This window comes from Neomonachus schauinslandi, chromosome 8 (assembly GCF_002201575.2).
Source record: "Neomonachus schauinslandi chromosome 8, ASM220157v2, whole genome shotgun sequence".
NCBI classification, from domain to species: Eukaryota; Metazoa; Chordata; class Mammalia; order Carnivora; family Phocidae; genus Neomonachus; species Neomonachus schauinslandi.
In genome coordinates, this window is record NC_058410.1 from 145,759,431 (window position 1) to 145,775,191 (window position 15,761).

At 51.3% G+C, this 15,761-nt stretch overlaps 1 protein-coding gene across 1 annotated transcript; it reads right to left on the bottom strand.

Annotated features, from left to right (window-relative positions):
• Nucleotides 1-1,967: 1,967 nt before the first annotated feature.
• Nucleotides 1,968-13,599, bottom strand: TRIM40 (tripartite motif containing 40). Its single transcript, XM_021697255.1, has 6 exons — nucleotides 13,255-13,599; nucleotides 3,318-3,413; nucleotides 2,589-2,813; nucleotides 2,334-2,356; nucleotides 2,093-2,171; nucleotides 1,968-2,021 (listed from the first exon to the last, which is right to left on the bottom strand). Exons 1-6 carry the CDS (start codon nucleotides 13,597-13,599, stop codon nucleotides 1,968-1,970), a joined length of 822 nt encoding a protein of 273 aa, XP_021552930.1.
• Nucleotides 13,600-15,761: the final 2,162 nt, after the last annotated feature.

The window sequence follows — 15,761 nt, forward strand, 5'->3', positions numbered from 1 at the left end:
AAGGTACCGCTCACTGACAGCCTCTTTAATAGGATCTGTGTTTGCTCTGCTTGGACACAAACTGAAATGTTCGGTCACCTCCCCACTGGGGCCCAGGAGGCCTGTGCAGGCTGAGGCCCCGGGCGCGGGGGTCTGCCTCTCCTCCTTGGGTCAGCAGGTGGAGGAGACGTGGGCCCAGGGCAGGGGCTGCACAGGGGCTGACCGCTTCCTCTGAGCATGTTCTCATTGTCTATAAAATATAGTCACAGAAAATGTTGTATATTCTGAACAATAGGCACATGCGAGCCTCTGTATGATGATAATACACATCCAAAGCCCCAAACCTGGGGTTCCACCAAGAAGTGGATTGTGCTTTTCTGTGTGTTTTAATTGGTGTTAGCGGGGCCTGTTAAATGACGATTGGCCTCCAGCGTCCCCACCTGTGGGAGGACGGGTGTGCTTTATGTCCCCTAACCTTGGTCACTGCAGGAAGTGCTTCCTGCTGGTATCTTCCAGTGAAGCGTGGGTGTCTGCACAGCCGAGATCATGCAGCCAGGATTGGAAGCCCGTCTGACTAAGGGGCCTGAAGCACTGCGGGGCACGCCTCGTTCAGAAACAGGTGCGCGGGGTCCCAGTGAACACGCTAACGGTGGCCACACCCCCCACGAGGGGCCTGCATCCAGAAAGACAACGTGTGTTTCCCTCGCTGAGAAATACAACTGCTAGTGAGTGAAGATGCTCAGACTGCGCGTCCGACCCTCAGTTCTGCTGACCTGACCTGGAGTGGGGGCGTCTGTGCGGAGGAGGAGGGTGGATCCCTCCACACGGTGACTTGGCCGGCTGCTCTGCTTGTCCCAGATCTGCCCTCGGGGCCCCTGCCTTCCCCAGGAGTGCTCAGGTCTGAGCCCCTCCTCCCCGCCACCCTCCCCAGGACCCCACGGGAGGGCTGCAGCCCCATCCTGACCTCCGTGGGCTCACCTGAGGTTTTCACACACTATGCCTCGGCGGCTCTTTCTAGTACCGAAAACGGAGACTCCCTCGAGTAGTTCCAAAAAAGAAAAGCTTGTTGTAAGAACAGACGTGTAAAGAAGGAAATGGGGTTTTCCACCATTAGCCAGGCGTCGTGGGAAGCTATGGCCGGGGTGGGGAGGGGGCAGAACCAGGCCTCAGAGGAAGAGCTAGGAAACACAGCTATGGAACTCTCCTCTGACACGTTCCGTATATTTACTCATCTAATCCTCCCAATAGCCGGTGAGGAGGGTGTGGGCTCTAGCGACCCCACCGTGTATGTGAGAGAACAAGACCTGTCCAGGCTGACCAGCTGTCCCAAATCAGCAGGGAGTGAAGAGCAAGCACGCACACGGCACATCTGGCTTCGGGGGTTTGGCTCCATGCCCGCGCCCGAGACCCCTATCAGTGTCTGGGTGTCCCGGGCCTGGCAGGTCCTCTGCCTGGGGTCTCCCGAGGCTGCAAGCAGGGCGCAGCGGGCCGGGGCCTCCCGGAGGCTCGCTCAGACGGTTGGCAGGGCTTACGTTCTTGCAGCGGCAGGACTGAGGGCCCTGCTGCCTGTGTTGCTGGTCGGAGGGGCCGCCTGCTGGTCCCCGTACCGGCCCTCGCCCTTCATCAGCCCAGCAGGTTCAGTGTCCCAGGAGTCCTACCAGCCGTGACCACAGAGGGACACTCCATGCCCTTTTCTGTATCCCATTCCAGTCTCAGTCCTGCTCACGGGAAGGGGGGCACAGAAATACAGAGCGAGAGCAGGGGTCGGGTGCAGGCGTGCGGGCCCCCCGGGCGTCTGGGTGCTCCTGTCCTAATATGACATTGTGAGGGTACCACCATCTGCTCTCAGGCCAGGCGGAGGCCCTGGGCCCTGGCGCGTGCGGGGGCAGCCGTGAGTGGGAGCATGGCTCGGGAAGGAGGCCGTGACCCCCGTGCCCGGGTCAGACGCTCAGGCATCGGGTCCCAGCTATGGGGATGAGCTCAGGGGCTCACGTTCGGGTGGTGAGGACGTCCTGGGCCGACCTCGTGGGGGGCTGGATGGGCTGGGAGAGGGAGAGCCAGGAGGTGAAGGTGAGTCTGAGGCAAGGTGGCCCGGGAATGGGCAGGTCGGAGCCGCTGAGGATGGCAGAGGGGACGGCTGGATTCTTTTCTCCAGCTGGGGGTACATAGCCTCTAATTTCTGTGGCGCACTCCTAGGAACAAAGAAATCCTTCAGTATGCCCTGTGGAATCGTCCCCTGGCCGGGCTGCATGACGGGATACGAGCGACGGGCCGGGGATCCCCCAGACCGTGGTGAGGCCGAGCGCAGGTGTGTGTTTGTGGTGTGGCTGTGTGGGAGATGGGATGGCTCCTACCTGTCCAGTAAGTCGCTGGCCTCCTAGGACACAGGGCAAGAGAGTGACAGTCACAGTGGGTTCCCAGGTTCCTGCCACCTGCAGCCCCCCAACCCGTCACCGGACGCCACGCAGACCCAGAGGGGGCGCCCCTCCCCGGCACCCCACTCTGCCCCACGCGGCACAGGGAAGCCTGTCCCTGTCACACCGGCCAGCAGGTGCCGCCGGCTACTGAGGAGGAGCGCAGCCTTCGGGGGGAGGGCTCGCGGTCTGCACCTTCAGCGTGTCCACACCCAGTCCCTTGGCGGTCTTGTCCAGAGCTGCGGCCAGGCTGCGGAGCTGCGCTATGGCCCGCGACTCGTCGGGGATTCTGGCACCCGGGGCCGGCGTGTCCTCCAGCGGGTCTGGCCACCTCTCCAGGGGGGCATCCTGCTCCCTCCTGCTCTGCGACTGGCTCTCCAGCTCAGCCCCCAGCCTGCGGGTCCCACAGCCTACCTGGGCCTACGGAAAGCGGATTCCCAGAGACTCGGCGTCGGTGCGCCCCTCCCGGCCCTTCAGCCTCTGGATATTCCCGCGAGAACGCTCTCCCCCACCCCACACTCGGACCGGCCACAGAGGCCACAGCACAGCCAGCCCGGAGCTGCCTGCCCATCCCAGACGGGGGAGAGACCCCACATTTATGGGAACAAGAGGGGCAGACAGCCTTCCGGAGGCCTCACCCATCAGAGACAAAGGCCTACGGTTTGTGCGATTTCCAGTGGTGAGCTGCTCGTCGGCTTTGATGGTCGCTGCGAGCCGGGCGGATGGGACCGGCCTCAATGCACGTTTAAACCACACGAAGATCACGGGGCTGGACGTGACCTGAGTCATCCAGCCCGCAGGCTTCTGGCCCCCAGGTCCCCCTCCCTACACACCCATCAGGCTGCTCAGACACGGTGGCCGGAACAGGGCGTCCGGCCGCCAGGACCCTCGGAGGCGCCCCTCCCGGGACCCCATGAATCCCACCTGCACTGCCCACAGCTTCTCCTCCTCCTGCGCTCTGAGCAGGCAGAGCGCCCTCAGGTCTCTTCGGAGTCTCCTGTTCCTGCGGCTGAGCCGTTCCTAGAGAGATGCACACACCTGTCTGTCAGCCTGGGGGTGTGTGCTCGATGGCACGCCCCGGGAGCTCGTGATCCCAGGATGAGGTACAGGAAAGTTCTGCCGAAAACCAGAGCGTGCTGGAAGCGCTGTGCTTGGGGTAAGGGGCACCCGAGCTCACTGAATAGAGGATGTCGGGGAAAGCAATGGGTAATTGTTCAAAGCCTTAACTACACAAAAATAACACAGTAGCAGGGCTTTTTCCGTTGACTCCAGGGTGTTTTCTGCCAACACCTAGAAGCTGTATGGGGATCCCTGCGACTGGGCGCCCCGTGAAGCCAGTCTAGCAGGACTGACTCCGTGGAGACGGAAGGCTTCTGGCGCCTCCTGCCCCGTCCTGGCTACGTGGACAAGAGCCTCGGGGCCCGCAAACCCACAGCCCGAGGAGGCAAGGCCTCTCTCCCAATCCCAAATCAGTGTCTCGATGGGTCCCTATGTCCCTGAAGCTACAGACATATTGAACGATTTCAGCTCCTAAAAACATCTGCTTTCAAGGTTTTGATAAACAATAAGGGAAACTAAACTAAGCTGGTGCTCCTATTGACATAGGATTTCATGATGAAAGTGGAAGGGAAGGTGGGGGTGTCAGCAAAGGGCAGCCCCTGTCGGACCAGCTACAGGTGCGTGTGCCCTGCGGGATGGCAGGACTGACAAAGCCGTGGAGATAAAACGGTACAGTCCTGGGGACAAGATCACACAGAAGGCGGGAGAAGCCAGGGCTCAGGGACAGACCCATGTTTACCAAGGAGGTCACAAAGAGACAGTAGAACGTCATCAGCGAGAGAAAGGGCTGAGTCTGGAGAAGACCACGCCGTGAAAACTGGCTCCCAGTAGAGAAAAACTAAGCTGGGTCCCTCCCTGGACCCATATGTGACACAGACTCTAGATGGAGTAAAGACCCAAGCGTGAAGGTAAAACTATAAAGTTAGCAGAAAATAATGTCGAAGAGTAAATCGTGACCTGTGGGGAGGGAAAGCTATCTGGAGATGAACCCCCATCAACAGTCACTATTGTGGTTCAGTGACAACACCAAGGACAAAATTCACAGGGAAAGGCCAGGTTGAGAGATCACAGCACAGTGTCCAAAACCAACAAGAGACTCAGATGTGGAATACGGAAAGGAAAGCCTGCACATCAGTAGGAAGACAGGAACCCAAGAGAAAGGTTCGCAAAGAACATAAATAGTTAATTCCCAGAAGAGGGCATGCAAAGGGCTGTGTGTGTGAATTGAAGCCCAAGCTCACCAGTGACCAGAGAAATGGAAACTAACAGAACGACAAAACATTACTGGATGTCTGTCAGACTAATACAAATCAGACACCTGGATAACCCTGGGCAAGAGGAGATGACTGTGATGTGAGGACTGGCGGGCAGGCTGGTGACAGGTGCGTGGACTCAGCCACCTCTATGATCCAGTGGTACTGTCTCTGGGTAAGTGTCCCAGGGGCTCCCTCACATCGGTGCTAAGAGGAGGGCTCACGACAGCATCCCTGTGCCACCAGAGAGATGGGGCCATGTCCAGTCCGCTCCTGGGAATGTGCAAGGGCAACGTGGCAGTGAGGAAAAACAAGAAGCAGAACGAGCCTACAATAGTATTGTGTTAATCCAGCACATCAGCACACGATGCAGCAATGTGTTTTACCAAGCCGTCTACAAATAAAAATCCAACAAAGACTTCAAAGGTTGCCCTGGGAGGGGGAGGAACAGTAATTAAGTGGAAAAATAAGTAAGACAAGAAGGGCGTTTGTGGGCTGAAGATAAGGATGTGCTGCTAACTGAAGAGTAGGTTTCATTCACTACATCTTTCCCGCAGCAGGTCAGAAAAATATTTTTAGGAGATGTTGCTGCTGGCTATTTATTAGGAGCATTTTTTTTATTTTTATCATTTTTTGCCTCATTTCCTCTTGTAAACTCTCAAAATGTATTGCTTTGGCAAAGGAGAGATGTATAGGCAGAGCCTAGAGTTGGAGGAGGTGACTTCGGAAGCTCTTCCTGGCCCTCAGAGTCTGTGGATGAATTGAGGTCAAAGGCCAGAGGTCAGCAGCGACATCCAAGCAATCAGAAAGCCAAATAGGCAGAGTGGACAGGGACGTCACCAGGTGTCACTTGCAGCATTTGGCAGAAGGAGTTGGGTGGAGGTAAATGGGCACCGTGGGTGGCAGAGGTGGAGGGGAGATGGGGAGGGGAGATGTCCAGGTGAACGCAAAAGCTCCAACAAGCAAACAAACAGCCCTCACCTCACGTTCCCCCAGCCTGTTCTTTCTCTGCCCACCTTCTGGGCCCCACTTCCTCAGGGCCCCTGCACTGCTCAGCCAGGCGCTTGCTTCTCTTTGGAAACCTCTCCCTCCAAGGTCCCCAGAGATCTCTGGGAATGAAATCCATCCAGAGGGCCTCTCTTCTTTGAGGTGACTGTCCCCATGTCCCTCCCCATTTCCCCCACCCTCACCCATCCTTCCTTGTCCTGGTCCCTCCCACTGCTGCCCCTCTGCCTCTGCACTTTTCCCGGGGAAGGGAGCCTTCCTCGGGTTGCTTCTTGAACCCTTCTCCATCTCCACACTATGCCCTTAATTTTCCATTCTGGAGGCTTCGGATTTCATCCTAATTCCCAACACAGATATTTTCCCCTAACAGTCGATCCCATATTTCCAGCTGAGAGCTAAGTCTCTCCTACTGTCCTACCAGCAGCTCAAAGTCAATATGGAACGTCAAGCATCATCCCATTCGCCACTCCTCTGTGCAGTCCACTGCTCTGTCATTGGACTCACCATCTGCTGTCCTCCTGCTGGACACCTCAGTCATATTTCATCTTTGACCCATGTTATTCCTCTCTTCAAAATGACTTCTCATTACCAAAGATAAGCCTAAACTCCTTAACCCCGTGTCCATGGCTCTCAGGGACCTGACCCCACTCTCCATTCCCAGTGCTCACCCCAACCTCCACAGGCTCCCCACTAACCAAAGGAATTACGTGTGGCTTCCTGAACACACCCCATGCAGCCACACCCCCTCTAGCCTTATCACCTACTTCCCTCTGCCAGGAATGCTACCTGTTTCTGCCTGTCAGAATGAAACCGATTCTCAAGATGCAGGTGAAAAGCCATAGTCTTACCTCCTGGTATAGTTTAAAATTTATTTTTTTAATTTAAATTCAATTAGCCAACATATAGTATATCATTGGTTTCAGATGTAGTGTTCAATAATTCATCAGTTGTGTATAACACCCAATGCTCATCACATCAGGTTCCCTCCTTAATGTCCATCCCCCAGTTACCCCATCCCCCCATGCCCCTCCCCTCTAGCAACCCTCAGTTTGTTTCTTATGATTAAGAGTCTCTCATGGTTTTTCTCCCTCTCTGCTTATATAGTTTAAAACTTTAATAAAAAGTTTGAAGTCAACTGCAAACATTTTGTAAGTGAAAAAAGAAAGCAAAGGTAGTAATAAAGATAAATGCATGAAATAATCAAAGATAATACAGACCTATCATTGCCAATATTCAAATGAATAAGGTAAAGTCCACTTTTTTTTTTAAATGGATCCCTCCAGGGGTGCCTGGGTGGCTCAGTCATTAAGCGTCTGCCTCTGGCTCAGGTCGTGATCTCAGGGTCCTGGGATCGAGCCCCACTTGGGGCTCCCTGCTCAGCAGGAAGCCCGCTTCTCCCTCTCCCACTCCCCCTGCTTGTGTTCCCTCTCTCGCTGTCTCTCTCTGTCAAATAAATAAATAAAATCTTTGGGCCCCTGGGTGGCTCAGTCGTTAAGCGTCTGCCTTCAGCTCAGGTCGTGATCCCAGGGTCCTGGGATCGAGCCCCGCATCGGGCTCCCCGCTCATTGGGAAGCCTGCTTCTCCCTCTTCCACTCCCCCTGCTTGTGTTCCCTCTCTCGCTGTGTCTCTCTCTCTCAAATAAATAAATCTTTAAAAAAATAAAAAATAAAAAAAATAAATGGATCCCTCCATGTTTGCATTAAAATAATATTTAGTGGGTGAATGTCATACGAATATGCACTCGTTAGAATTAAAAATAAAATTGTACAAACTCTTGCTTTCCTAAAATATCCCGCAGGGAAAAAAAGGACAGATTGAAATACAGGGAATAGTGCAAGACCTCTTTTGTCATAATGAATATTTTTAAACGTTTGTGATCCTATCAGATATCAGATAAAACGTGGTTTCACAGTAAGAAAAACTGACCGAAAAGGGCACTGAGTAGTAATGAAATGTGAGAATCTAGCAACATTGAAATTCCTTCTCAAAAGCTTTGTTCACAAAATGCATTAACAGAAGTGGCTAACAGACCAAAATTTACATTTTCCTAATACAGTAACCAAAGCAAATTACCAGCTTTCAAAAATATGCTCCCTATGAAGCCAAAAGTGACCCAAAATATGAATAAGAATGAAATCACCCATTACATTTTATGAGGGGGATTGGTGTTGATGACCAAACCCGACAATGTCCACATGATTGTGCATCTAGAAAATGTCAGGAAAGTAGCTTACAGGAAATATGAGCCCAGCAGACTCTTATTTGAATCTATAATACTAACTGCCTGAAAATGAACGTTATAATACAGAAAGAGCATTTTTAAACTTTTATTGTATTATATGTATATATATATAGTTTTTATACATATATTAGTTATATATCTCTATATATGTTAGTTTTTAATTTTTTTCTTCTTTTCCTTTTCTTCTTTCTATCTTTCTTCTAACAAGCTTCTCATAACAAGCAGACCAAAACACACCTAGGTACTAGCTTCCTATATGTATATTATTTTATCTTATGTTATTTTTAATTATTTTTAAATTTTTTTTATTTCTATGTTTTATTTTTTTATTCTTACTTCTTTTTTCTATTTCTTTCTTTCTTTTTTATTTCCTCCAAAATGACAAGATGGAGGAATTCACTCCAAAAGAAAGAACAGGAAAAAAATGACAGCCAGAGATTTAATCAATGCAGATGTAAGTAATGTCTGAACTTAGAATTTAAAACAATGATTATAAGGATACTAGCTGGGCTTGAAAAAGCATAGAAGACACTAGAGAATCCCTTACTGCAGAGATAAAATAACTAAAATCTAGTCAGGCTGAAATTAAAAATGCTACAACCTATATGTAGTCCCAAGTGGAAGCCATAAAAACGAGGATGAACGAATCAGAAGAATGAATCAGTGATACAGAAGATAAAATGATGAGAAATAATGAAGCTGCAATGAAGAGGGAAAGAAAACTATTAGATCACAAAGGTAGACTTAGGGAACTAAGTGATTCCATAAAGCAAAATAATATCCCTATTATAGGAGTCCTAGAAGAAGAAGAGCAGGAAAATGGGGAAGAAGGTTTATTTGAACAAATTATAGCTGAGAACTTCCCTAATCTGGGGAAGGAAACAGGCATTCAAGTCCAAGAGGTACAGAGAACTCCCCTCAAAATCAACAAAAATAGGTCAACACCATGACATAGTATAGTGAAACTTGTGAATTTCAGAGATAAAGAGAAGATCCTAAAAGCAGCCTGGGACAAGAGGTCCTTAACCTACAAGGGTAGACACATTAGGCTGGCAGCTGACCTGACCACAGAGAACTGCAGGCCAGAAAGGACTGGCATGATATATTCAGAGCACTAAACGAGAAAAATATGCAGCCAAGAATACTATATCCAGCTAAGCTGTCATTGAAAATAGAAGGAGAGATAAAAAGCTTCCAGGACAAACAAAACCTAAAAGAATTTGCAAACCCCAAACCAGCCCTACAAGAAATATTGAAAGGGGTCCTCTAAGCAAAGAAAGAGCCTAAAAGTAACACAGACCAGAAAGGAACAGAGACAATATACAGTAACAGTCACCTTACAGGCAATACAATGGCACTAAATTCATATCTTGCAATAATCACTCAGCGTAAATGGACTAAATGCTCCAATCAAAAGACATAGGGTAGGAGATTGGACAAAAAATAAGACCCATCGATTTGTTGTCTACAAGAGACTCACTTTTGACCCAAAGACACCTCCAGATTGAAAGTGAGGGGGTGGAAAACCATTTACCATGCTAATGGGACATCAAAACAAAGCTGGAGTACCAATCCTCATATCAGACAAACTAGATTTTAAACCAAAGACTGTAATAAGAGATGAAGAAGGACACCATATCATAATAAACCTTGTTAAAATGTCTACACTACCCAAAGCAATCTACACATTCAATGCAATCCCTATCAAAATACCAGCAACATTTTTCACAGAGCTGGAACAGGATTTGTATGGAACCAGAAAAGACCCCGCATAGCCAGAGGAAAAATGTTGAAAAAGAAAAGCAAAGCTGGCGGCATCACAGTTCTGGACTTCCAGCTCTATTACAAAGCGGTCATCATCAAGACAGTATGGTCCTGGCACAAGAACAGACACATAGATCAATGGAACAGAATAGAGAGCCCAGAAATAGACCCTCAACTCTATGGTCAACTCATCTTCGACAAAGCAGGAAAGAATGTGAAATGGGAAAAAGACAGTCTCTTCAATAAATGGTGTTGGGAAAACTGGGCAGCCACATGCAGAATGAAACTGGACCACTTTCTTCCACCATATACAAAAAGTAAATTCAAACTGGGTGAAAGACCTAAATGTGAGGCAGGAATCCATCAAAATCCTGAGGAGAGGGCGCCTGGGTGGCTCAGTCGGTTAAACGTCTGCCTTCGGCTCAGGTCACGATCCCAGGGTCCTGGGAAAAAGTCCCACATCGGGCTCCCTGTGCTTCAGGGAGTCTGCTTCTCCCTCTGCCCCTCCTCCCACTCGTTCTCCTAATCTCTCTCTCTCTCAAATAAATAAAATCTTTTAAAAAAATCCTAGAGGAGAACACAGGCAGCAACCTCTGTGACCTTAGCTGCAGGCAACTTCTTGCTATACACGTCTCCAAGGCAAGGGAAACAAAAGCAAAAATGAACTTTCGGGACTTCATCAAGATAAAAATCTTCTGCACAGCAAAGGAAACAGTCAACAAAACTAAGAGGCAACCCACAGAATGGGAGAAGATATTTGCAAATGACAATACAGACAAAGGGCTGATATCCAAGATCTATAAAGAACTTCTCAAACTCAACACCCAAAAACAAAGAATCCAGTCAAGAAATGGGCAGAAGACATGAACAGACATTTCTCCAAAGAAGACATACAAATGGCCAACAGACACATGAAAAACTGCTCAACATCACCCAGCATCAGGGACCCCTGGGTTCTCTTTCCCAAGCCACACCTCCTGCTTGCTGTCTGCTGACACCTTCCCCAGTGCACTGAACACTCGCGCCACCACCCGGAATGAACCCCCAGCGCAGACCCCTCTCCTGCCCCTCCCCGAGCCCCTGCTGCGGCCCCTGGCCCTGTGCTCAGCACCCCCGGACACACCGCATGCCCCATCTCCAGCATCTGGAATGCTGCGCCCATGGTGTTTCTCCGGCCCTGCCCCTGGTGGGTGGCTCCTCCCAAGTCACCCTCGACCTCACATCTAAGTGATGGCCTTTCTCAGGACCTGGTCCTGCAAACTCTTCCTTTCTAGGTCCCCGCTGGGCATCACCTGCTCCACGAGGGCCTCACCAGCCCCATGGATGTGGGCCACCATTACTCCCATGTCAGATCCTTGTTTATTTTCCTCCTAGCTCATAAAAAAACTCAGAGTTTGCTTGATTTCTTGTCTGTCTCCCTCCCTCAGCTGCAGAACCCTCACAGCAGGGATGGCATCTGTCTTGTCCATCATATTCCCAGCATATATGGTCATTTCTGACACACTCCAGGAATTTCTTTAAGTCTTTCACAAGTGAACAAATATTGTTATTTATTTCAGGCTTACTGTCATAATTTAAAGGCAAACCCAAAGACAAGGATTCTGAATCATCTCTGCTTCCTGCAACACCATACAACATCCTACACAGAGCACAGAGCTGAATAAATCACTAAGTGATTGCGCCGGGCTCATGAGTGGTGGGAGACCTCTCCCTGTGCCCTGCACTGAAGGAAACTGGCCTCCCTGGCTTTCTAAATTATGTCACCACTTCCCATCCTCCCCTCCAACCTGGACTCCCCCTTCTCCTCCTATATCAGAACACGTTCTCAAAAAGTCAAGTATCTAAAGGAAGATTCTGAATATTCATCTTTCATTACTGGACAGAAAGACACCCTGGTGAAAATATGTCAGTTTTCCACCCAATCAAATACTAACTGGGTTGGGGTTGGAGGGTGGGCAGGTTCGTAACAATAATGATAAAGCCAAGGGGCAAAATAAACATAATGAATATCCACAAAAAAATCTAACATATTAGAGTATCATGAGGGTTCTAAGACCTACCTGACGTTAATACACATTGCAAAGGTACGTATTTCCAATGGTTGGGCACACAGGCAGGAATAGACAAAGGACAGAACAGAAGAGGGAGTCAGGAAAATATGCAACTGTGTGTGCATATGCAGCAGATTATGAGGCTGGGATCCAAATCAGTGGGGCAACTCTGGATTATTCAATAAACTGGGACGGGAAAAACCATCCTCACTTGGAAGTTAACTCACACTGTCACCAAAACGTTATCTTGGATATGCTGAGTCCTCTAAAACACGTGTTGAAGGATGTTCACCAAAACATTCTATGCGATCTCAAAACAAAACAATAACCTTGAAATAACTCAATGTCTGCCAGTTCATGGTGCACTCATAGAATTGCGTACTATGTGTGGTGGTTGAAAAAGACTTCATAAAAATTTATCTATACACACTGATAGGAAAATGGGAAAATGTCCAAGATGTACTTATAGACGACAAAAATGAGTTACAAAAAAAATGGAGAATCCGTGGTGGGGGGGTGTTAAAGAGTGCATTCACACACACAGTTCTCTGGAAGGATGATACACAAAAAAGTAACAATGGTTACCTTCGGGAAGCAGGAAGATTTTTATTTTGACTTCATACCTGACAGTGTTGACTGAATGTATTACCAAAAGCATGTAACTTTTATGATAAAAAATTAAATAGGATAAAAATAACCATTATAGGAAGGAAGGAAGGATGGAAGGAAGGAAGGAAGGAAGGAAGGAAGGAAGGAAGGAAGGAAGGAATGGAGGGAGACAAAGGACGAGGTAAAAGAGAGAATCATGTACTAATTTCCAGGCTTCAATATATTTTCAGGACAGACAAATACCATATGATTTCACTCCTGTGTGGTATTTAAGAAACAAAACAAATGAGCAAAGGAAAGAGAGAGAGAGGAAACCATAAAACAGACTCTGAACTCTGGAGAACACCCTGATGGTCACCCGAGGGGAGGTGAGTGGGGGTGGGGGAAACAGGTGATGGGGATGAGCATGGGGTCACGTATGGAGGTGATGAATCACCTGAAACTAACATTACACCGTATGTTGACTACACTGGAGTTTAAATTTTAAAAACCATAGTTACAAAAGTCTCATGAAATATATATATATATGCAGGATAATTATCAGCATATGCAAAAGCTGCTTACATCTCCCACCAAATTTCTAGTTCTATCAAGCAGGGGAACCATGTAGTCTAGTCCTGAAAGATCTGTGCATTCTCAGGCTCAAGTCCATCCTACAGATGAGCAAACTGAGGGCAAAGCACGCTTCCTGGGAACGCATCACCACAGAGACGGCACCGCTCAGCCTCCTACCAGTGCATGGACATGTGTGTGGTGGAAAAGTCAGGACAAGGGTCCAAAGTAGGATGAAGCAGAGGAACCGGGACACTGTCAGTTCTGGAGCCTGTGTGGGCAGAGGGTAGGAGGGGGCTCCGGGGCAGGGGGTGGCCGGGCCTTACCTTGTAGTGGTTGACCGCGTCCTCAACGGCCAGCTCACTGTGCCCCTGGTGCTCAGGCGACGCCAGGCACTCCCTGCACACAAGAAGTCTGCTCTCCTCGCAGAAAGAGCACACCTTCTTCTGGTGGCTGGAGCAGAGGTAGCCCGGCCCCAGCACCCCCTCGGAATAGGGCTTCCGGCACAAGGGACACCAGAGGACTCCAGAGGCCGAGGCCTTCACCACGTGCCGAGCCAGGCACCCTCGACAGAAGCGGTGTCCGCACTCGGTGCTCACAGCCTCCTTCAGGAGCTCCTGGCAGATGGCGCAGACGCCCTCTTCCCGGCCGTCCTCCTGCGGAGGAACCATGGCCTCTGCTGGCCTCCCGGCCCCAGGGCCTCCTTCTCCCGCGGGGTTTTGGAGGGCCTGGACCGAGACAGGCCAGACAAGAAGGCCCAGCTGGGGGGCAGCCCCCGGGCAGCGGAGAGAGCTCGGCTCGGCCCCGACGTCAGGCAACGGCCCGCTCTCTGTGGCTGGAACCGCAGCCCGACCACGCACGCCCCGAGTCTGCACCCGTAGCAAAGCTCTCTGCTCAGCCTTGACGCACTCCCTCCAGCCACCGAAAATCTCTTCTTATTTGTCACACGTCGGGAGCAAGCCGGCGATTCAGAAGCCAACTCTGTTTTCCTCTCCAGAGCTTTCTGTCCTTGCACAGCTCAGAGTGACGAGGCCAGAGCATCATGAACTTGGAAGCTGGTCGTCTTCGCTGACGGGCCTGAGGTGAAGACAATGCGGCGGGGGCTCAGCGTGTCCTCTCCCACACGGGACAGCAGGAGGCTCGTGGCAACAGTCCAAGAATTCGGCTACTGCCACCGAGTCCAGCCGTTGCATCCGTGTCTCTCTCTCTCAACCAACATCCTTTCCGGGGTTACATGGATTCCACGGTGAGAGAGAAAGAGAACAGGGCATGTGGAGCAGACCAGGGACCTGTGCGAAGTCTGAAGGCCTTTCCCCTTCCTTTCAGAGCGTCTCCAAAGAGGGGCAAGACGGCCGCACTTGTCTTAAACATCCTCACTCCCGCATCCCCAAACCTCTCACCTGGCCCTCCTCCCGAGGAGCTCCCTTGTGCTCCACTCCAGGACGTCTTCCGGGCTGTCTGGACAGAGAGCCAGCAGGTGAACGGCTCTCTTTCCCGTGTGCCCTTTGGACAATGCCCCTGTGTCGGGAACACTGGGGGAGAGGTGAGGAGCACCCCTCCCTGGAAACACTGGATTGCCAGGAAGGTGAAGCTCGCAGGGCTGGGTGACGGGTCTAGGGCAGCAGACGGGTGAGGTGGACGTTGGCTGGAGAAGGTGTGGCTTGTTTGCACACGGGGAGGACGAAGGTCTCAGTGCGTTCAGTGTGAATATGACACGAGTAAGAGCCAGCTGTCAGCGCGAACACTCCCCAGAACCCCAGCCTGTGCAGCCCCGGGACCTGGGCCCCGCATCTACGCACGACCCCGGGACGGCCCAGCCCACTGTCTTGGGGCTGACCCCCGCCCTGACACCAGCGGCCGGGGGGTACCGCCGATAGAGGCGGACAGGTGGGCGCCGGGCTGGCTCCGTCGCTAGAGCCTGCGACTCTTGACCCTGAGTCCAAGCCCCTCGTGGGGCATAGAAATGACTTAAAAATGAAATCTTTAAAAAACAAAACAGCTGCCATGGATGCTGTAAACGTCCGAGGTTCTTGGGAGAGCCTGACTCCGTAGCCCCTCCCTCTGCCCCACTGGCCCCGGCCTGCTGCCCAGGTCCCTGGCTTCGCTCCGAGGAGGCAGCTCCCGGGAAGCTCCGCACGTGGGGGCGTGGCATCCTCCTCGCTGCACGCACCACCTCGTTGCGTAGCTTCCCCGGAGCCGGGGAGCTCGTGCCCACTCTCCTCTTGCAAGCCGGCCTCCACAGAGCTGCCTCTCGAAATGCACACGCACGCATGGGGGCTGTGCGCAGGAGGCCCCCAGCTTCTCCCCACCCGCCCCCTGAACATCCAGCATGGAGCCCCTGCAGCTCCTTGACTTGCTCAGTCCAGCGACCTCCCTGATTCCACCTCCTGAAATCAGCAATCCAGGACTGGCCCCAAGCTCCACCTGACCGCATCTGTTCTTCAGCCTTTAATCCTTGATCCTTCCACATTTCCGTCCTATTTCATGATGTGAGATAGGGAACCTGCCCACGGGCACACGGGGCAAACGGAGAGCCGGGGCCCCGGTCCCGATGGGTGCCGTGCTGAGCACAGGCTCCCTCACCACAGAATGTCGTGTCTTAGAGCTCAGCACAGGCTTGATAAGTGGCCGGGGGACCAACAGCTGGATTCTGGACAGACGGGAAGAAACAGCACCTTAGACCATCTGGTAGTGTCTACAGTCACTCACTGCTCTCTTGATTTTCCTACCAGCTAACCGAACAACTGCAAGGCAGGGGTCCACTCTGTCTGAGCTCACGCTATCTCAAGAACGTTTCAGCGTAGACATCGTGCACCGAAAGACAGAGTCTACC

Excerpts from the sequence above, each read along its gene's own strand:
- TRIM40 (XM_021697255.1), bottom strand. The coding sequence starts at position 13,599 with ATGGTTCCTCCGCAGGAGGACGGCCGGGAAGAGGGCGTCTGCGCCATC. Across the intron at positions 2,814-3,317 it reads AGAAGCTGTGGGCAGTGCAG|GCCCAGGTAGGCTGTGGGAC; the intron begins GTGGGATTCATG and ends CGCTTTCCGTAG. Across the intron at positions 2,172-2,333 it reads GCCAGCGACTTACTGGACAG|GAGTGCGCCACAGAAATTAG; the intron begins GTAGGAGCCATC and ends CTTTGTTCCTAG.